Source organism: Lepidochelys olivacea (assembly GCF_965140295.1).
Source record: "Lepidochelys olivacea isolate rLepOli2 genome assembly, chromosome: 1".
NCBI lineage: Eukaryota > Metazoa > Chordata > Testudines > Cheloniidae > Lepidochelys > Lepidochelys olivacea.
This window is the reverse complement of record NC_140411.1, coordinates 287,749,733-287,773,617: the sequence shown is the minus strand read 5'-3', so window position 1 is coordinate 287,773,617 and position 23,885 is coordinate 287,749,733. Positions and strand designations below refer to the sequence as shown.

The 23,885-nt window shown below is 37.2% G+C and overlaps 1 protein-coding gene across 4 annotated transcripts in view; it reads left to right on the top strand.

The window, feature by feature from the left end:
• The window catches only part of CNOT2 (CCR4-NOT transcription complex subunit 2), a 159,751-nt gene extending 142,309 nt beyond the window's left edge, over positions 1-17,442 (top strand). For all 4 annotated transcript variants that reach the window (XM_084612860.1, XM_084612861.1, XM_084612859.1 and 1 more), the window contains 5 exons: positions 2,732-2,793; positions 2,893-2,942; positions 4,386-4,486; positions 8,165-8,309; positions 15,802-17,442. In XM_084612860.1, coding sequence (XP_084468986.1) covers positions 2,732-2,793; positions 2,893-2,942; positions 4,386-4,486; positions 8,165-8,309; positions 15,802-15,888 — 445 coding nt within the window. In that variant the 3' untranslated portion in view covers positions 15,889-17,442. The remainder of the gene's footprint in view (positions 1-2,731; positions 2,794-2,892; positions 2,943-4,385; positions 4,487-8,164; positions 8,310-15,801) is intronic.
• Positions 17,443-23,885: the final 6,443 nt, after the last annotated feature.

Genomic DNA, 23,885 nt, shown 5'->3' with positions numbered 1-23,885 from the left:
AGTGAATAGGGAAGTGTTATTTATTTATCCATCCACATAACCAGAACCAGGGGTCGCCCAATGAAATTAGTAGGCTTAAAATAAACGTAAGGGACTACTTCTTCACACAGTGCATAGTCAGCCTGTGGAACTCATTGCCATGGAATGTTGTGAAGGCCAAAAGCATAACTGGGTTTAAAAAAAATAGAGAAGTTTACAGAGGACAGGTCCATCAATGGCTATCAACCGAGATGGTCAGGGACACAACCCCATTCTCTGGGTGTCCATAATTTCTGACTGCCCGAAGCTGGGACTGGACGATAGGGGTGGATTACTCAATAATTGCCCTATTCTGTTCATTCCCTCTGAAGCATCTGGCATTGGCCACTGTTGGAAGACAGGTACTGGGCTAGATGGACCATTGGTATGACTCAGTATGTCCGTTCTTATGTAGTGTGAAAGTCTCCCGAAATATTCATCAAATAATTTGTATACTGCCCAGAAGTACAGTAGAACCTCAGAGTTACGAACACGTTCAGAATAGAGGTTGTTCATAACTCTGAAATGTTCATAGCTCTGAACAAAACATTATGGTGTTTCTTTCAAAAGTTTACAACTGAACATTGACTTAACACAGCTTTGAAACTTTACTATGTAGAAAACAAATGCTGCTTTTAACCATCTTAATGTAAATGAAACAAACACAGAAAGAGTTGTCAATTTTTTTTTCCCCACTGAATGCATCCGATGATGTGAGCTGTAGCTCACAAAAGCTTATGCTCAAATAAATTTGTTAGTCTCTAAGGTGCCACAAGTCCTCCTTTTCTTTTTGCGGATACAGACTAACACGGCTGCTACTCTGAAACCAATTTTTTTTTACTTTCCCTTTATTTTTTTAGGAGTTTAATACAGTACTGTGCAGTATTTGTCTCTTTTGGGGGGGCGGGGGGGACGGTCTCTGCTGCCTGATTGCATACTTCTGGTTCCAAATGAGGTGTGTGGTTGACCACTCAGTTTGTAACTCTGAGGTTCTACTGTATCCATTAATAAGAGAGTTATCTGCTTAATACAGTGCTTTATGCTTTTCTATGTCTATATGAATTCTTTTTATCCCTGGATCTTGCCTTATTCCAAAAGCTAGAAATTCAAAATATAGAGCAAATGCTATGTTCCATGAGCCAAAGATACTGCTTCAGACAGTTATCCGCTACTTATGTTTTTAGCAAGTTCTATACTATACCAAATTTTTAAGGCTACAGTAAAATCTTTTTAAACTCTTCCAAAACTTAGCAGATGTCACAATAAAAGTCATCCACCTTCCTTATGGAATATAGTAAATAAATCAGGCTTCACATATAGCGTACAGGGGAACATCTCTTTAAAAACTTTACCTACGATAGGCAGATAATATTAGGAAGAAGGGTCTTTGCCCATTGATATTTTTGCAGAGATATTCACATTATGCTGATTAAATAAATAGCGTTTTGTGGTCTTTAAGGCAGTGTTTAGATGGGTGAGTGAGCCTTTATATTCCAACTCTTGGGAAGTACTACACAGTTGGAAAGATGTCTCCCATCAGAAGAAAGGACTAGGTCGTTTTCCACAGATGCTGCCCCTGTGATGCCTGCAGTCAGGACATATGAGGATATAAGCCATTGTCAACCTTGGGTTAAAGGTGGCCTATGGTGTAGGATTGGCACCCCTTGGTCTGGAAACATTTTTCTTTAAAACTTGGTTGGGAATTGGTCTTCTGGTAATTTCCCAGGCTTCCAAGATTTTAAAGCACTCTTATGCCTTTCTGTTAGAAGGTGCATAGGTTAGTAAGCTGAAGTATCATTTGCAAAATATGTCACAATACTATATTATCACAAACAATTAAAACAGAAGTGCAGCTGCCAAAAAAGTACATATTGTGATTCACTGTCCTTTTTTGTCCCTCTACCTGCTAATTACCAAACTTCAGTGGTTCTCAGTGGATCACTAAGTCATTGGTTCAAATTAGCGAAGTTCTACAGTGTTTAATTAGTGATCTCAGCGCTCCATTTTTTTTTTCTTCTTGATGTATTATCAAGAATTAAATCAGTGGTTCTCAAGCTTTTGTATTGGGTGACCCCTTTCACACAGCAAGCCTCTGAATGCGACCCTCCTTATAAATTAAAAACACTTTTTTTTTATATTGAACACTATTATAAATGCTGGAGGCAAAGTGGGGTTTGGGAGTGGAGGCTGACAGCTCATGACCCCCTGAGGGGTGACGACCCCCAGTTTGAGAACCCCTGAATTAAATGAAATCAGAAAATTTATATTTTTCAGACTTTTTTCATGTTCCACTGAAATGGTGAAATCGGTTCTTTGTCAGCATAGAGTAGAATTTAAAGAACGGGTACAATCATTATCGGTGGGAGAAACTAGGCCTGCCAGCTATAAGTCTTTTTCCTCTTTTAATTATGGGCTCAGATTTATTAGCTCCTGAGAGGTGTTACAGAATACCTCCATTTTGCCAAGTACATTTGGGCTTCTCAAGGGGGTTGGAGCCAAAGGCACTTAAGTTACAAGCACAATTAAGACTTGTGCCCTTTTGAATTCAGTGAGTGGGAGGGTTGCCATTGAAGTCAGTGGTGCCAGAATTTCACCCTAAAAGTTAATGAAGTAACTAAATATGATGGTTTTGGAGGAGGGAAGGGATGTGGGGCTTGGATGTCTCCTTCAAATTCATTGCTTTTTAATTTGAGTTATGTTTTTTCTTGTTCAGAAATCTCTACCCCAAATTTGCATCACCTTGGGCATCTTCGCCTTGTCGACCTCAAGACATAGGTAGGGAAAATAAGTTGTGTTTAATGCTGTGTTGATATTTATAAATGAGAATCAATTACATGGTTTAACAATTAGGTCAATTCTGATTCCTTTATCTAGACTTCCATGTTCCATCTGAATACTTAACGAACATTCACATTAGGGATAAGGTGAGTGTGCTTTCTTGTCCCGTATAATAAAATATGTAGATAAGAGGCTGCTTGGTTTATAGTATTCTTTTCAAGATAACCTGACAAGTAATTTTTTGCAGATGGATATCTCTCATCAAATCCAGTGTTTTTAGAAAGTCTTAAATTCTGTAAGAACAGAGGTGCATGGAATGTTCTAGGAATGTTACATACTCTTTCCAATGTTACAAGACAAAACAAAAAAAAAACAAAAACCCTGCATCCATTACCAGTTTTATTTTCCTTTAATTTCTTGGATGCTAAAAATGGTTTGCATTAGATTTTGGGGAATGTGAGAATGGGTTTAGGAAAGGACCAACAGAAATCATTAGAACCACAGTCAATGTAATGAAAGCAGTAATCAGTCTAGACCAATATCCTATATCTGAAAGTGTCAGATCCTTCAGACCAAAGCATCAAACCCTCATAATTCACATACCATAGTACAGGGGTTGGTAACCTTTCATACGTGGTGTGCCGAGTCTTCATTTATTCACTCTAATTTAAGGTTTTGCGTGCCAGTAATACATTTTAACGTTTTTAGAAGGTCTCTTTCTATAAGTCTACAATATATAACTAAACTATTGTTGTATGTAAAGTAAATAAGGTTTTAAAAATTTTTAAGAAGCTTCATTTAAAATTAAATTAAAATGCAGAGCCCCCTGGACTGGTGGCCAGGACCTGGCCAGTGTGAGTGCCAGTGAAAATCAGCTCGTGTGCCGCCTTTGGCACACGTGCCATAGGTTGCCTACCCCTGCCATAGTATATCAACATTATACAGTACAGAGAGATTTCTTGATTCCATCTGATCAGCTTATAACCTGAAGCTTAAACATTGATAGCTCTTACTCCTTTCTTCCCTAGCTAATAAAAATAGGAATTTTAAGCTTGATATATTTAAAAAGAAATCCTAAATAATTGTGTTGATGAGATAATTCAATAATGTTTAGAAATTAAGATGTAAGGGTTTGCTGTACTAATGTAGCTATATAATGAAATTAGTAAATGAACTAATAAATTTAAAAGTAAAGCGAGATGTTCAGAAAATACACAAAGAAAAATGATCCCCCCCTTTCAGGTTTGTTACTTACATTAACTGTCCTGCTGTTTATATAATAGGAAAATAGGAAAGCTTAATTTAAATTGGAGAAAAATTGAGCTTTTGATTAGTATATTACACTGCTATATACCTAGTATAACTTTTGCAACATACTTAATATAAGGGAAACAGTTTGATTATATTTTTGATTTAGTTGGGGATTGGTCCGGCTTTGAGCAGGGGGTTGGACTAGATGACCTCCTGAGGTCCCTTCCAACCCTGATATTCTAGGATTATATTTTCTTGACACGTTTAAATGGTATTAGCTGTCATTTATTTTATTTACCTTTTTTGGTTTTTAATCTTAATTTTTTTATCTTTTGCAGCTGGCTGCAATAAAACTTGGCCGATATGGAGAAGATCTACTGTTTTATCTCTATTACATGAATGGAGGAGATGTATTACAGCTATTAGCAGCAGTAGAGCTGTATGTTCAAAATATTTTGGCCAATTTGGTAATATAATAGAATGACAGTTTACTTTAGTAATCACAAAGTAAATCTAAGGTTTCAGAGTAGCAGCCGTGTTAGTCTGTATCCGCATAAGCTTTCGTGGGCTAAAACACACTTCATCGGATGCATGCAGTAGAAAATACGGTAGGAAGATATTTATACACAGAGAACATGAAACCATGGGTGTTATCATACACACTATGACGAGAGTGATCACTTAAGGTGAACTATTACCAACAGGAGAGGAAAAAAAACTTTTATAGGGATAATCAAGATGGGCCATTTCCAGCAGTTGACAAGAACGTGTGAGGAACAGGGGTTGGGGAGATAAACACGGGGAAATAGTTTTACTTTGTGTAATGACACATCTACTCCCAGTCTTTATTCAAGCCTAATTTAATGGTGTCCAGTTGGCACATTAATTCCAAGTCAGCAGTCTCTCGTTGGAGTCTGTTTTTGAAGTTTTTTTTGTTGTAATATTGCGACTTTTAGGACTGTAATCGAGTGACCAGGGAGATTGAAGTGTTCTCCGACTGGTTTTTGAATGTTATAATCCTTGACGTCTGATTTTGTGTCCATTTATTCTTTTACGTAGAGACTGTCCGGTTTGACCAATGTACATGACAGAGGGGCATTGCTGGCACATGCTGGTATATATCACATTGGTAGATGTGCAGGTGAACGAGCCTCTGATATTGTGGCTGATGTGATTAGGTCCTATGATGGTGTCCCCTGAATAGATATGTGGACACAGTTGGCAACGGGCTTTGTTGCAAGGATAGGTTCCTGGGTTAGTGGTTCTGTTGTGTGGCGTGTGGTTGCTGGTGAGTATTTGCTTCAGGTTGGGGTGCTGTCTGTAAGCAAGGACTGGCCTGTCTCCCAAGATCTGTGAGAGTGATGGGTCTTCCTTCAGGATAGGTTGTAGATCCTTGATGATGCGCTGGAGAGGTTTTAGTTGGGGGCTGAAGGTGACGGCTAGTGGTGTTCTGTTACTTTCTTTGTTGGGCCTGTCCTATAGTAGATGACTTCTGGGTACTCTTCTGGCTCTGTGAATCTGTTTCTTCACTTCAGCAGGTGGGTATTGTCGTTGTAAGAATGCTTGATAGAGATCTTGTAGGGTGTTTGTCTCTGTCTGAGGGGTTGGAGCAAATGTGGTTGTATCAAAAAGCTTGGCTGTAGACAATGGATCGTGTGGTGTGGTCTGGATGAAAGCTGGAGGCATGTAGGTAAGTATAGCGGTCTGTAGGTTTCCAATATAGGGTGGTGGTGATGTGACCATCGGCTATTAGCACTGTAGTGTCCAGGAAGTGGATCTCTTGTGTGGACTGGTCCAGGCTGAGGTTGATGGTGGGATGGAAATTGTTGAAATGGTGGAATTCGTCAAAGGCTTCTTTTCCATGGGTCCAGGGGGAGGGATAGCTCAGTGGGTTGAGCATTGCCTGCTAAACCCAGGGTTGTGAGTTCAATCCTTGAAGGGGCCATTTGGGATCTGGGGCAAAAATTGGGGATTGGTCCTGCTTTGAGCAGGGGGTTGGACTAGATGACCTTCTGAGGTCCCTTCCAACCCTGATATTCTATGATTCTATGTCATCAATGTAGCGCAAGTAGAGTAGGGGCATTAGGGCACGAGAGCTGAGGAAGCGTTGTTCTAAGTCAGCCATAAAAATGTTGGCATATTGTGGGGCCATGCGGGTACCCATAGCAGTGCCACTGATTTGAAGGTATACATTGTCCCCAAATGTGAAATAGTTATGGGTGAGGACAAAGTTCAGCCACCAGGTTTGCCATGACATTTTCGGGGATACTGTTCCTGACGGCTTGTAGTCCATCTTTGTGTGGAATGTTGGTGTAGAGGGCTTCTACATCCATAGTGGCCAGGAAGGTGTTTTCAGGAAGATCAACCGATGGATTGCGGTTTCCTCAGGAAGTCAGTGGTGTCTCAAAGATAGCTAGGAGTACGGGTAGCATCGGGCCTGAGGAGGGAGTCTGCATAGCCAGACAATCCTGCTGTCAGGATGCCAATGCCTGAGATGATGGGGTGTCCAGAATTTCCAGGTTTATGGATCTTGGGTAGCAGATAGAATACCCCTGGTCAGGTAAAAGAATAAGTGGACACAAATCAGACGCCAAGAATTATAACATTCAAAAACCAGTCGGAGAACAATTCGCTCTCCCTGGTCACTCAATTACAGACCTAAAAGTAGCAATATTACAACAAAAAAACTTCAAAAACAGACTCCAACGAGAGACTGCTGAATTGGAATTAATTTTCAAACTGGACACCATTAAATTAGGCTTGAATAAAGACTGGGCGTGGATGTGTCATTACACAAAGTAAAACTATTTCTCCATGTTTATTTTTCCCCCCTACTGTTCCTCACACGTTCTTGTCAACTGCTGGAAATGGCCCACCTTGATTATCACTACAAAAGGCTTTTTTCCCTCTCCTGCTGGTAATAGCTCACCTTAACTGATGACTCTCGTTATAATGTGTTTGATAACACCCATTGTTTCCTGTCTGTCTGTCTACTGTATTTTCCACTGCATGCATCTGATGAAGTGGGTTTTAGCCCATGAAAGCTTATGCTCAAATAAATTTGTTAGTCTCAAAGGTGCCACAAGTACTCCTGTTTCTTTCTTTAGTAAATCTAAAATTCTGCTTTCTAGTTTACTTCTAAAAGCTAGGAAAGCTTTTTTTAACCCCTAAAAATAGAGGCATGGTCTGTGCACAGGGCTGTAAGCTTCTGAATTCTAATACTTACTCTAGTACTGGTTTCTTTCTATAGTCTCTCCATGTGTAATAAAATGCACCTGCCTCATATGGGTTTTGTGTTGCTTTTAAAGCACCCTGGAGACAAAAAATGCTACATAAATTCCAACAGTTGTTAAAATTAATGGTGTGGAGAAAGTGAATAGGGAAGTGTTATTTACCCCTTCACATAATACAAGAACCAGGGGTCACCCAATGAAATTAATGGGCAGCAGGTTTAAAGCAAATAAAAGAAAGTACTTCTTCACACAGTGCATAGTCAGCCTGTGGAACTCGTTGCCAGGGGATGTTGTGAAGGCCAAAAGTAGAACTGGGTTCAAAAAACAATAGGATAAGTTCATGGAGGATAGGTCCATCAATGACCAACAGCTAAGATGGTCAGATGTACAACCCCGTGCTCTGGGTGTCCGTAATCTCTGACTGCCAGATGCTGGGACTGAATGACAGGGAATGGATCACTCTATAATTGCCCTGTTCTGTTCACTCCCTCTGAAGCATCTGGCATTGACCACTGTCGGAAGACAGGATACTGGGCTAGATAGACCCATTGGTCTGACCCAGTATGGCCATTCTAACGTAACCATCTGAAAACAAAACAACAAAATGGAGGACAATAAACATTCTGAAAATGGTTTGTTGCTGGGATAGGCCAGCTTCTTACAGAGGATGGCCAAGATTTTGGTCCTACCGTTGGGACTGTATTTAATAAATGGTTATATGGAGCAGATAAGTAGGTGTTTTATTGGCTTGATTTTATGTCTTAAGAGTTGTGGTTTTTTTAATAGTGTAAACCAATGTCTGCTTGAAAGGGTGTGTTTTTTGTATTCTGAAATCAAAGCAACTAACATCAAAAATTCTTTTTCCTCCCGACTGAAAATGAAAGATTTAACCGCGATTGGAGATACCACAAAGAAGAACGAGTATGGATCACCAGGGCACCAGGCATGGAGCCAACAATGAAAACCAATACATATGAGAGGGGAACATATTACTTCTTTGACTGTCTTAACTGGAGGAAAGTAGCTAAGGTATTTTTTCTTCCACTGTGCAGATTTTTAAATTTATCAACCATGTATTTTTAAAAATCTTTTTTAAAAATCCCCTTTTTTTATGGAGTGGGTGGGTGGGTGTGTATGTATGTATGTATAAAATATTCATTCTGTACCCCACACGCTGGCTTTGTGACTTTAGTTCAGATGTAGGAGGGAATAAGGATTTCCTAAAAATACTGGTTCATTACGGGGGGGGGGGGAGGAACTGTCCTCTCACTCTCTTGAAGAGAGAGAAAAATGCAGAATATCATTTTCCAATAGTTCTAGTTAAAATCCAATTGCTTTGTTCTGATTACTGAACTATGGAGTAATTACTTCTTGCCATTTAGAAGTTGGGCATGCAAATACTGTACTTTGTTTTAGAACATTAAAAACCGAACACAAACTTTTTATTTTCAAATTAAACCATTTCTCCTTCATGGTATTCCCTCCACAGATGTGCATTGTAGGAGATTCATGCTTTATCACTTGAATCACGGAATCCTTTCATATTAGGAAGTATTTTGGGGCATAAGCCAAAGCTCCTCAGGACTAGGGTTCTTGGCCATAGGGTGGTGTTCAACACAAACAATATCCCTACTTCTATTCATCTTGCTTTCTTCCTCTTTGGCAGACAGTGCAGTCTCAAAATCCAGCCTCACTGTGTACAGGATCAATGTCAAGATTTTACAGAATTTTATTTTTCTTCAAAAATTTAGTTATCAGTGTGTTAGTAGTTTCCTTAGCATAATTTTAAGATCTTTTTATAGGAGTTTTTTTCCTCACTAGAATTTGACTATCAACTGTCCAATTCCAGAGGAAGCAGCGAAGATTCTCATGTGCAATACTATGGCAATATGTTTCCTTGAACACCAAGGGAAGAACAGACTTCCATTGTTGTTATGAGATGCTAAGTGCTTTTATGGAATGATGCATTCAGAACAAGGTGATGTCTTCAGCGCTACCTCTGGCATGAGTTTAATACACACACAAAAAAACCACCCAAGATCCTTACACTACATACAGTACAATTTATTGGATCAAGTGGTCCCTTGAGAATTCACTGAAAAGTTTTATTTTGTCATTATAGGGCCATCTGAATATGGCATGGGTTTGCAGCGTTGGAATTTAAATGTCTGATCTGCTGCAGAATAGATGTTTGTTTGAAGTTCCACATTTCTTCTGCATCGAGGAAAGGGGAATATATATGCCTTTCTCCCATTTCCTCTGTTATTTCAAAGTTGATAGGTCAGGGCCAGAGTGATCTTGATATCTTTAGCTCAGCAGACATGGTTCTTGGATATTAGCCCTTTTCAAGAATCTACCCGTTACTCTTCCCTATAACCTATTCTCAGATCCTTTATGTCAAGAAAGAGGGCAAATATTTCATCCAACTTGAGATTCCCTTAACCTGAAAGCCTAATTGCAGGATTGATTGTTTGGTGAGTCATTGCACTTTTCTGTGTAAATCACATCTCTGCTGTTTGGAATCATGCAAATATTCTTCTAAGCAGTTATATGCCTGTAGGTGAAAGTATTTTCATGTTTAACCAGAGTCTAAAGGGAGTAGTTCCATTTCCCCCCGTGTAGCAGTTACCTTGAATTTTCTGTTAACACAGTGGACTCAGGTTTGTCTTCATCTACAGATAGTCAGAGATGACCTATTATATATACTACCATATTAATGTGCAGGAGTATCCATTATTTTCAAATCCCTCAATAAAATGGCTTCTTACTAGTCTGGTGAATGTGAGAACATCAAGTTCTCACAAAGTTTATGGAATCTTTTTTTAACTTCTTGATATGTTACTTTTTGCATCTGTAGTTAGGTGTTGTTTTTTTGACTGGCTAACACATGAGCATTTACACACTTCAGGTCTTAATGGCAAAGCTGCCTTATAAAATTTTTCATAAGGGGAAGATAATTGTAGGGCCTTAAACAAAATTGGCCTAGATGAACTTGGATTTTTAACTGAATTGGTTGATTTCTTTATCAGTTTTTTTTCTTAGTCTTAGATATGCTGTCAGTAATGCTATCTTACATGCCTGAGACATTCTGAGAGGTATTATCTTAATAGGGGGAAAAGGCCCTATTGGAAATCTACAAGGTTGTTTCTCACTTTTGACGAAGAGTGAAGGCCAAACCCTTTCAGTTCCGAGTCTGTATGAATGGATCATGTTATGTATTCAAACATCCTATGAGCTTACTTGAATTGCTGTACCAGAAGGAATAAGTGTCCACTCTGCCACAGAGATAGCAGCCTGCATAGCTGCTATTCACTATATGCCTGTAGTAGAAATTGTAAAGTTGCTACTTGTAGCTTGATTATTCCTACTTTTAGAAAGCAGTATTCTCTTTGAAAATGTAAATTGGATGCTGTATTCAGGAGAGCAGAACTTCAGTCTTTTTGACTAGTGTACTCCTCGTCCTTCTTTCGGGGATAGGTAATCTACAGCAGTGTCAATGAAGAAAGATTACTTTTACCAATAGCTGTTGCTCTCCCAAATATATTGTCTCTGCAGATCCATACAGCTTTTCCTGCCTCCTTCAACTTCACAAATTGACAATAATTGTCCAATATTACAGAGGACCTGACATCTAGTTAGGGAAAGAGGGAGAGCTTTTATACCTTTTTTAGAATTCAGGATCCAAGGAACATGCAAGCGGTAGCATCTTAACAACTTATTGATTTCTTGTTAGTTTGGAGCAAAATATACCAGGAAAGCTGAATATTGGTTGAAGGGGAGTTATGGAGGACTATGGGGAAAAATTGCTTTTTTGAGCAATGGAAAAATAACTACTAGGCTAGCTGTTACTATGTGTAAAACTCATCTGAGACCAGTGGGAATTTCAGGCACAGATGGAGGGCAAGTATATGGCCTTAAGTCTGTGTAGTAAAAATGCTATCTCTAGTATTAACCTTTTGAGTCAAAATTTCCCAAGAGTTTTAGGATAATAAGGACATGATTAAATTTAAATGCTGTTTGTAATATGAAGGGTTAGTTGTCTAAGTGACTACACTTCTAAATCCCATTAGAAACATTTAAATTCCAGGGAAGTACAAATATCAGATACCGTGGAGAACGTATCCTGATCAATTACAACCACATGGAGACATTTTTAAAAGATATTTCCTTGTACTTTGTTTTACTGTAACAGATACATTATTACCGAATATTGAGAATATCAGTTTGCCAGAAGAGCATATTAATAACTGCTACTTAATTGGTCCATGGATGTTGCTTTACTGCAGTCAGGTTAGAATTATCTGCAATAAATTACCATCATTTACATCTGTACTTTAAATAAATTATTTTTCTAGATACTTTATAAATCTTTCCTCTTGTTGTAATGTATATGTGCATTCTTTGGATGATATTACCAAAAGTACCAGACTGTTTTTTAAAAAATATAGACTATACTTGCAATTTAATAAAACTCTGTGACAACATCCTAGGCTGGTTTTAACAATCTAATAAAATAGATTATACATAATCCTACTCAGTGAAATAGCAAATAACATTAATTTAATAAAGAATGAGTTTTACTTTACATTCACCTTTGGTAACAGACTGAAAAAGGAAATGAGTGAAAATTGAATAAGCATTGAGACAGCTTCCTAGATTGTTTTGAAATTCAAATTAAATGAATTATCCATAGACATTTAGAGAAATAGCTCAAGAACTTGAGTATTGAAGAATTTTATTTCCTATTCACCGTAAACAGAAATATTAAGGAAATGTTGATCACAACTATGATATGCTTATCGCTTTTCATCCTATTCCATGTAGAAAGCACAACATGGTTAGAGAAATTTTGATTTTATACTGAGCAGGTAAAGCAAGAGAATACTCAACTGGATAGCTTCCTCTGTTGAAGCTGCTGAGGTGATGCTGAAAGGCCCAATAACAAGAGAAAGAAAAGTGGAAACAATGAGGCCAAGCGATGCCACCAATGATTACACATTACTAAAAGAAAATTCTCTTAACTAAAATTTTATAATTTCTCTCTTCAAAAATGAGGAAAGTTGATCCCTGTTAAGAAACCAAATTAAAACCCTGGCTTTATTTTTCCTTCCTAGAAGCTTGAATTCTTTATGGTAGAGAAATGTAGACATCAGAAAACACATTCTTTTTCTTAGAAAAGGGATGCTGCCTATACTAAATATCCTTTCAAATATTTAAGGTCAATATTTAAATATTTTTTAAATTATTAATAGAACAACATTTAATGACAAAGACATGCTATAGAGTAGTAGGTTCTCGTTCCTAATTTCTATTTGGGTCTTTTGTGTCCCTTTTGTAGCTAATGCAAGTATTGTTCCCAGTCTAATTGAAAACTATGTCTAGTAATGGGGCTTCCACTGTTTCCCATAGAAGACTGATTCACAGTCCAGTAGACTTCATCATTTTCCCTACATTTAGCCTGTTTAGCCTACATTTGCCTTTGCTCTCTTATTCCATTAATTCTCTTTAAACAATTCTCTTCCATATTTGGTGTTCACACCTACTAAATATTTTGTATAAATACATTGATTGCTGTGACATAACTCACTCTTCGTGACTGTAATCAGAATGACATATGAAAAATAAGATTCACTGCACAGAAAATTTCTTTAGCATTGGATATGCTTTGTGGGATTTTCCCCCCAAAGTATGGAATCCCTATTCTTGGTTAATTCAAGGTATTTAAAAAAATCATTGTTTCCATATGAAAAATAAAAGCAATTAATTTAATCAGTGTTTGCTTAATAGAGAGCTGGAGTTTTTTCCATTTCTTTGTATCTAATAAATACAAAAATGATCAATGCTATTGTTCAGATCCAAATCTATGATGCCCACTACTAACTAAAGTGAAACGTAAAATAACATGTATGAAAGTATTTTTCTATGTGCAATAAATACACTACTTTTTGGTTTTCAAAAATATTTGGTCAGTGAATTATTTTCCCCTATATTGTTAAATATAATAACTTTTAAGTGTAATTACACACTCTGAATGTGGGATCTTTTAATACTTCAGCATACCTGAAGCAGCAATAAAATGACTGACAAACACTGTTTTAATGCTTACAAAACTTGCATCCTGTAGGTGTTAATATTTACTTAAAAAACTGTCAGTTACAAATCTCAATCCATATGGTTCTAAAGGAACCCTCATGAGCCAGTAAGATTCCTTCCTTTAGACTCCACACATTAATTCAAGTGGCTGTTCTCTACATGTAGTCTTGAATGCACTCCAGAATATGTGAGGGTTTGAAGTAACTGATCTTAGCATTTACCTGTTTTCTTGCTTAATAAGTTTTGTTAAAGTAGCAATTCCCCAACTGTGATCCATAGACTGGTAATGATCTGCAGAGCCTATACTGGTCATCTGCAGAACATACTCTGAGAATCATGAACTGGAAGGTTGGAGAGAAGGTAATTTGAGGGACATTTTTCTTATTTCAAAGTGAAAGACAGGAGAATTACAGAGTTAAAGACTTTTACCTTAATTTATACCCCCAAGAACCATGTGTGGAAGCTTTTTCCACACACTGGTATCCCTTGCCCCCTCCTTTCCGCCCCCCCCCCCCCAAAAGAGAGCTTATGTGCCTGTGCATTACCCCACTCTATCCATGGATGTGCATGGGGTGGAATTTACCCCCCAACATTAATACAGTGGCACGCTATATTAACTAATTTCCACCTCAGGGTCCCCAGGAGCTGTCTCAGCCAGGAAGCTGGGGTGGAGGATGGGATGAATGTTGGGGCCAGAGCCGCAGTAGGGGGAGACAGCTTTCATGCACATGGCCCTGGCCTTGTAGATGCTGCTGGGATTCTCAAGGTTTGTGGAGATCTTTATTTGGGGGATGTAGATTCAATTAATTCTCAGTATGATTCTCTAAATTCCCTCGTTACCATGGTGAATTTTTTTCTCTGTGCCATAAAAACGTCATTTCCCCTTAAAGATCAGAGGCCTGGGACTCAGAACTCCTGAACTCTAATCCCAACTCGTGCATTGATTTGTTCTCTAATTCATCTTACCCATCTGTAATAGAAATAATACTATATTTAACTACTGCCAAGGGTGTTGAGGCTTTATTATTAATTTTTTCAATGCTTTGAGTGTGTTCCTCAGTAAGAGTTGACATAGTCCCTACCCAGATAAGTTTAGAATCTATAGGAGGTTTGTTGTTTGAGATAGTAAGCTCAATAAATTAAAGCTGAAGGCAAATGTTATTTAGCCTGGGATGATTATTCCTGAGTTAACAGAAAGTATCCTTAAAGTACTGTACTAAATTTTCAATTAAACATTCACTTTTTGAATGAAAATTCAATGAAAGGGGCTTCGGGAGCTGTCAAACTACTAAAAAGTTAAAAAATGATTTTTTTTAAGGCCCAGTTTTATGAATATTTTTGCGTATATCCAAGTTGTATGCTGAAGATGCCGATGTGAGTACACAAATTGGTGATCACAATTCAAGATCATGCAGTGGAATTGTAATAAAAGCAGAGCACTGCATATTCATAGCAGAGTTGTCAAGCGGTATTTAAATGGTAGGTATCCTAGCAATCTGATTCATAATGGTTGCTAGCTATTCAGAATATATTCACATACTTGAGTGGCTGGAATATTTTTATAATTACTAAGCAAATCAAATGCCCACATAGTGCAAGGGATTGTATAAATGAGAGAGAAACTGTGCATTTATGAATTAGTAGCTGTAAGAGCCTCATACACTGGCTGAGCATATTAATATTCAGTATAATGGTTTATAAAGTGCTTTGAGGTCTTTAGATGAAAGCCCCTATTGAAGTGTAGAGTAGTAATAAAGGGCTTATATCTATGCCTCAGCAAACCGAAAGGAAAGATGGATACACCAGAACTTTAACACTTCACCTAGGTATAAAAGGTAGTGGAATGCTTTGTTACATCTGTGATTCTTAAGTAGATTTAAATCTCCTTACATAGTTGTTTGTTCTTCTTGCATTTCATATCATGAAGAAGAAACCTGGCCTCATGGTATTTCTGACTAATTTGTCTTCCACTAACAGTTGGCATGGTGATATGCCACAAAATACCTCGAAACTCAGTGTTGTGGCATCTAAAGTAAATCTTCGAAAAGATCTTTTGAATTGCTGAAAAATAGGTTTAGTAAAAGTTTAGTTAATGACTTACCTGCACATTTGTATCTTGTCTGTCTGTTTAATAGTTTAAGTGCTCACAACTAGGTTTCTGAAGCTAACTTAGCATTTAAAAAAACGGGTAAGATGGTGCTATTGCAGACACTGCACTGTATTATATTGATTTTTTTAAAATAATGAACTATGATCACAAAAGAATCTTTGGGTTTTTTGGCCTCATTTATAAAATAGGAGTTAAATCCAGCTATTTCTAAAAGCATCATTTTACTTAAAGAGAAGAAGTTGCTTGTCATGGATACAGACATTTACATATGTAAGGGAAATATCAACAATTAAATAATCCTTTTTGTTTTAATTGTAGGAGTTCCATCTGGAATATGACAAATTAGAAGAAAGGCCTCATCTGCCATCAACCTTCAACTACAACCCTGCTCAGCAAGCCTTCTAAAGACTTCCCTTTTCTTGGGGTATGGCTGTCTCAGCACAATACTCAAAATAACTGCAGAACTGATGTGGCTCAGGCATCCTGGTTTTAATTCCTTGAGGATCTGGCAATTGGCTCATGCAAAGGGTCACCATTTGAGGTCCTGCCTTACTAATTATGTGCTGCCCAACAACTAAATTTGTAATTTGTTTTTCTTTAGTTTGAGCAGGGTCTGAATTTGTTTTTGTTTTATTTTATTTTTTGCCAGCAGACAAGCTTGGGTCTAAAGACAAGCGAATACACTGTCAAAAGTTTACCACTTAGTTTCCAAAATGTAAAAAAAAAAAAAAAAAGCAAAAAGACAAAATTAGACAATTTGCATTGTTCATTGTAGCACTATTGGTAATAAAAAATGTTTGTGCATTTTTATGTGAAGATCCTTCTCGTATTTCATTTGGAAAGATGAGCAAGGTCTGCTTCCTTCATTTTACTTCCCCTTATGTTTTGAAAGGCAGTTTTCGCCAAGCTTAATGCAAGAATATCTGACTGTTTAGAAGAAAGATATTGCCACAACCTCTGGTTAGTTTCCAGGGTTGTGTATTACTGAGCTTCATCTTTCCAGAATGAGCAAAACACTGTCCAGTCTTTGTTACAATTTTGTAATAAATGTGTACATTTTTTTTAAATTTTTGGACATCACATGAATAAAGGTATGTATGTACGAATGTGTATATATTATATATATGACATCTATTTTGGAAAATGTTTGCCCTGCTGTACCTCATTTTTAGGAGGTGTGCATGGATGCAATATATGAAAACGGGACATTCTGGAACTGCTGGTCAGGGGACTGCTTTGTCGCCCTGTGCACTAAAGGGCCAGATTTTCAGCAGCCAAGGACATCCATACCCAAGTGAATGTGATGGGACTTAAAGAAGTGAACTGAGACAATTCACTCTGGCTGTTTGAACAGCAGCGTTTCATAGGAAGAGAAAAAAAAAAATCAATCTTGTATTTTCTGACCACATAAAGGCTTCTTCTCTTTGTAATAAAGTAGAAAAGCTCTCCTCACTGCAGTGTTGACTTTGATTTGAAATTGTGAAATCATTTCTTCAACAATGAAAAATGAAAATAACTGTTGAAGTATTAAAAATATCAAGCTGTACAGTGGTTAAGACACTTACATTGAAGAGTCTTTTAGCTGCTGACAAATAATTTAAGAGATTATATACCTTTCCTCAGTAGGCCAAAAATTATGGTCAATCTTGTTTTCACATTAAACAAACTAATACAAAATAGAAAATTATTTTTTACAAATGGGGTTGGGTAACATTTGAAATGATAGGTTCATATTAAAATATTTTTCTTTTTGTGATGGGTTTGTTGGTTTAGAATTAAAATATCCTAACTCGTCACAGCTTTACTTCCAAGCTGATATTTTACCACTTCAAACAGAGAAGTATGTTTCATTTGATGCATATGACTTCCTGAGGCTCAGACCTCAATAAACAAAACCTGAATACACCATTTCTGGAAAGTACTGTAACTGTTCTCTAGACTAAAGGAAAAAAACAACAACCTGGGTAGTGTGTGTCCCTTATTTTAATGTGACAGTTATTTTACATTCAACGACTTGTGAACTATATTACATCTGATGATGCAAACTATGTTTTAAAAAACCTGCGGTTACCAAAGCAAGAAAAGACAGCAAAACAATGTCAGTGAATCTTGATTTTTTTTTATTTTAGTTTTTAACCTATTTTTCTATGTAGTACAAAACAATTTGTTGGCATTTATCATATAATGTTTGGAAATTGACCAATAATGACATTGCTGTGTTTCTGTATCAGGTGTATAGCAACTTTAAATTCTACATTTTTATATGTATTTTGGGATAAGAGAGACATAAAAATATAAAACTACTTATATATCATCTTTTTATTATTTAAAGCAAACAACTTTCTCAATCTGAAAGGAAAGTGATGGTCATAATTTAAATGGTTACAAACACTGATGAAAAAAGTTGCCTATGATTTTTCCCTAGCTCAGAAAAGAATCAAACATTTAACTATTAAGAAACAAAAACTATAAACGGAGGGATGATGTGATTTTTTCAGTACAACAGTTTAATACTCATGGTAAATATTTCTAATTTTAAAAGGCCTGCTTGGACTTCAAGATTTAGGTTTTAAAAAGTACCTTAAGAATACATTAACTTTCATTTAGATGTGATTATTTGTGGTCTAATATATTTTTTCCTGCACAGTATCAGTCTTGGTGAAATGAACAAAGGTAGAGTAAGGAGCAAGACAGTTAGTGAAATTAACAAAACAAAATCTTACATGCTGCAAAGTATGTGATGACCTTTTAAAAATCTATCATTAATCTGGAATTGGGAACGTAACCGCATCTTCCAAACGGTGACTTTTGTAAAGACTTTGCATTCAGTTTCACTAATTCAGAAGCTTGATGTACTTAAAATTAATATAAAATACAATGCACAAGTGTCGGTGCAGGAGCTGATGACTTATACTTTCCAAGGGAATAAATGATGTGGCTCATTTATCCTGCTTCTTGGTGATTAAATAAGGGGGTACAAAGACTTGTAACTCCTGGGTTATTTTAGTTTTGTATCATGTTGTGCCAAAGCAGGAGAAGGAGCTTTGAATACAAAACAAAAGATATAAAACTTGAAGTACTCCATGAACAGTTACAGGTCTCCTTAATAAAAAGCAGAACTCTTTTTAAAAAACAAACACACACACACAATACCCTTACTGAAAAGATTTTAAATCAGCATATTTTGGTAACTGAATTGAATTAGGATACTATGGTTATATCTGTATTTCAATAAAAGACCCGCGGCACAGCCATGGCTGGCCTGGGTCAGCTGACTCGGGCTCACAGGATTCAGGCTACAGGGCTATAAAATTACAGTGTTGATGTTTGTGCTTGGGCGGGAGCCCACACTCTGAGACCCCGCGAGAGGGGTGGGTCTCAAAGCCCAGGCTCCAGCCTGAGCCTGAACATTTTTAGCCCCGCAGCCTGAGTCAGCTGCCCTAAGCTCTGAGACTCGGTGCTGAGGATTTTTGTATTACGCTGTAGACCTATCCTGTGGGTATATCTACGCTCCAGTGTAAGCCCAGGGTTCGAACTCAGGCTCAAGCCTAATCCCTCCTCTGTCGACACACACACATCCCGCTAACTCAGGCTCCCAGGACCCTAACGGAGGGGTGGAGGATTCAAGCCTGAGTCAAGCCAGGACCCAGGATTCAAGCCACAATTGCTTTGCAGTATAGATGCAGCCCCGCTGGACTCATGTTCTTGGAGTCTGTCTAAAGTATCCCAATGGCCAACTTTCTTTGTTCTCTGGCAGTCAAGTTTTGGTGGACAGTCAAGTTTTCCCACACTGCACCATGAACAAAGGTTAGAGTGGCCACATTTTGGGAGGGGCCAGCGTAGTGCAGTGTAGATGCTGAAGCCCCAGGTTGGGACCGATGGTTTATGAATGCCAAACCTGAGGTTACAGATGATGCTCAAACCCTAGGTTAACAAACCCAGGGTCTGCTAACTTGAGTTCTAACTCGGGGCTGATGTTCAGTGTAGACATACCCTATGCTATAACACACTGGTTTGCTGTATATCCTGTGGCAGCTAATGTACAAAAAACTTTGGAGGTGATTTTATATTCACTATAACATTATTATTCTTGGAGTAAAAAGATTACTATTCTTCAACTGTTTTCATTTAAGTCTTTTTCTGTAATTACATGTAGTCAGTCCTCTGTGGACCGTACGCAAGGTAAGTTATGAGTAGCAATATGAACCTGGCTTTCTCAAAACAGTTGGAAATATTTAGATCTTTGAAGTGTTTCAAAGACGTTTCTAGAGTTGTGGTTTTGTTAAGGCTTGTTATAAAGCTCTCTTCACTGATGCATCGAAACAGAAGAAGAATCATTGCAGTTTATTTGGATAGTCACTTCTCTGTTGGGCAAAAAATGAAATGGACATTACGCACGTGTCTAGAAATAGCAGTGAAGGGAATATTCAGTTAGACAACTATTCCAGCCTTATCTCAAACCACTGGGCTTTTTCCAAAACTGAGTTAAAAACAAGCAATCTTAGCATTCAATTCCCTGTCTGAGTTTTATTACAGCGATGGGTCCTGATGCTGCAAATATTTACAAATGTGGCTAACTTCATGCACTTGAGTCTCGCTGAACACACATGTAGTCCCACTGAACATGCGAGGCTATTCACATATGTACAGTTATTCATGTACAATATTTTGGCGTTGGGTGCCAAAGCTGTCTGCCCTATGTATTTTAGTATTAGTGACTGACAGATTGCTGATTGACACGGTAAGTGTTATCCAGCACAGGAACTTAATAGTCCTGCTGCTATTTTGCCGTGCATTATGTGCAATGTTGTATCTTTAGATCAGTGCAATTGATTTGAATTTTTATAGTTTATTACAGTAGATAATCTTATTTCAAAAAAGCTATTGACTCTCAATTTTCAGAAGATTTTGCTTCGAATAAGCTGAGTCATATACTTTAATTAGTATTTAACTGAAGTTCTAGAATGTGCTGCATTTCAGTAACTGGAGCCACTAACTTTGAATTACAGTTTTTTTTGTAATGACCCAGAGGCAATGCTGAAAATAACTCTGGAAATCGTCAATTCTTTCATTTCTGTAAGTCTGTTTAGCAGACACCTAGATCCTGGCATTGATATCTAGTTGGTAGTGACTCAACGATTCAAACAGGTTAGTCAATTTCTAAATAAAATTGTTTTAAATATAATAATAAACTACACAGGACACATTTAAAATTTACTTTTTAGTAATCTCCCAATAATTTTAATTAAAACGACTTCCACAGGAATTGTATATTTACATTGACTGAAATTGAATGTAAACGTCATTGGCAGCCTACCTTAATCAAGAAGGGATTTAAAATGAACAATTGTGATGCTAATGAATGAGCTGCATAGTTTTGTATTCCAAATAACTAAATATATTAAAATTGCATAGGTTAAAATAGTTAAACATTTTAGAATAAGCTTATTCTTTGGATACCATGCTTCCCCCCACATTTTTCTCAGAGGATAATCTCAAAATTATGGTAATGGGAGTTTGGGTTGGGTACAGGCTACTGTACTGTAACCTTTTTCTCCTGGATTCTCACTTGAGACTCTTCACATAGGGTGAGAATTTTGGGGATTTGGCTATTTGTTTCCCTCCTTCTAACAAATAATTTTGCCCTCAGCATTTTGGGGGCATCAAAAGAGTTTACATCTAGTCATTTGAATAATAATGAAGTTGAATTTTACAGATTAATTTTTAAATTTGTGGTTTGAATAAACTCAGATTTAATTTGGCCTTTAAAAACAGTCTACTATTGGAGTTACTTTTCAGCTATTTTTTAAAGTAAAGTTAGATTTAGCTAAAAAAAATTCTTGAACGTTATGAAGTCAACTGACTTTGAAATATAGTACTACAAGTTGGATAAATAAAAATTTCAACTTGAACTTTAGATATTTATATGCCCAAGTTTCCTATTTCATTTCACATAAACATACAATACTTTATCTGTGAAGATGTCAAAGTGCATTTCAACCATTTTTATTGTATACAGCTGTTAAAAAGTCTGTAGTGTCCACTGTACAAGCAAACTAGCAACTGTCCTATTATATGCTTCATCTTTCATATGCCTGTGCATTGTTGCTGACCAAAAGCTAATGCAAAGCTGGGCACTTGTGCTGACATGTTTGTGAGAAGAAGGGAAAAGGGATGCCTCCTCTTGTTCCTGAGTCCTGATGGTCATTTTGTTTTCTTTGAAGGTATGGGATGAAATCTATACATCTCATGTTTACAAATAAACAAACTGCTTATGGTATCAAAAGCATTGCATTCTCAATAGCCTTGCTTTACTAAGCTTATCTACATGCTCCTAAAAATTGTATTTAAAGATTTCAAGAAATATGGCAAGAGTTCAGTCAATCTAGTATTGCAGAAACACTTTTATAAATTACTAGTCCAGGTACTGTCTATAAAAGCTTCTATAAAAGATTAAACAATATTTACTATTTTCATATTCAAGCTTTGACTTAAACACCAAGACACTTGTTAATGCAATTGTCCCCTCTCTTGCTTTCGGATATAGAGTAAAAAAGAATATACATAGAGGATCAGTTTTTTCCTGTGGCACTGCTTTGGATGAAGAGCAAGACCTTTTCTTTGCCATTTACCTTCATACCCATCTGTGTGTGATTTGCCTCCGCTGTAGTCAAAGTTCAGTTTCTCAGATGAACCAATCAATAACTGTCTGCATAAGTAAGATGCCCATTATACAAAAGATTGTATCGGCCGTTGTATAGAAATACGACAGAAGTAAGACGGCTACACTAAACACACACACTTTGACAAATATTACAGGAACCGTCGCTGCTGCTACTATAGAGAATTACAGGAAACCACACAAAGAAATACAGGTTGCTTAACAGAGCTCATTCTAGCCAGTTGCCCATAGTGTAGATTGTCTCAAACAGCCTTCAGATGCTAGAAAAGTGCACTCTACTTTTCATATGAAGATTTGTCTGTAGTATGCAGTCTATCCATAAATTAACAAGACAAAATGTATCCAAAACCGGTGAGTAGTTAATGTTATGTGAGATTTTCCAGTTGTCAACGTACATGGCCATTTCAGTGGATTATCAGTTGGAAATACTCAGTTCCTCTAATTTTTGCAAACATGTCTATTGGCTTCTCCTTAATACTCTTAATAAACGCAAACATCTTGAAGCATATTTGAATTAATACATTTACTGGGCATTCCTAGCTGTCTTTCCAGTACCAAAAATAATTATAATGTAGTTAGACATCTGAAAGGATTAAAAACCTGCACAAATTAGATATACATTTCATAGTTAATGTTTACCTTTGTTAAACATTTTAATCTACTTATGACTAGTGGAACATTATTAATAATTACTCCTTGATTTTCAAAGTGCTGTATAAATGTTAACCTTCAACACTGATTTGATTTGGAGCAGTTGGACAAGATTACCTGTGCTACCACTTAGGCAATTGTCCTGCAATCACAATCTGTGCAGGTGCACCTTCAGCCCTTCAGAGGGACTGCAGAGGTGCTGGGGCCTGCCCACATAGAGCCCCATTGAAGGTGCAGAGCTCTAGCCAGTCACAAATCCTATGATCGTGGCATTAATGATTGCATATGTAACTTTTTCTGACCCAAATAAAATGTATGGAATGTAAATATTTGTAGAGCCCTTTGTAAAGGTAAAGGGCCTGGTAAGTGTTTAGCATTATACTCCATCCTCATTTCACCACCTTCTGACGGCACATTTGTTCAGTGAGCTAAAGAGTTATCTATACGTGGTTTTGAAGTACTTACAGACAAGAAATAGTGTTCTTTCACCAGCACCACCAATGTAATGGTGACATATGTAAGAACAAAGGCTTCAAGATGAAGAATTGATTAAATGTCTGTAAGTTAGTTTTGGTTTTAGCGGGTGGATGAACTGAGGAATGTATGCAGTTTTGGTACAATGGAAAGGATGGTGAATCTCAGAAAATTAATGTCCCCATTACATGCAAAGACCCCTTGTCTTATAACAACTGAGTACAGACCACATGGGTGGGTATTGATACTGGAAGAGAGTAGGGGAGGATACAAAATTGTATTCCAAATGTGAGAAAACTATTGCTAATTGTTTGAAAGGAGAAGACTAATAGGGAGAGGGTTAGTCATGCTTTCATATAAGAACAACACGATGTAATGAGGTAATCAGGAGGCTGAGGAACAAAGAATTTGTCAGCATTTGTCCTTTTGAAAGGTAGACATGACAGGTAATAAACCTATGAGGTAAAAAATGAGTTGTTAGGGACCAGAGGGCTGGATGTAGATCACATAGGTTTAGAATCATTGTAAGATGTTTTAGTATTTTACTTATACATGTTTGCGCACAAAGAGCAGCAATGTGGTTCGCAAGAGCGCA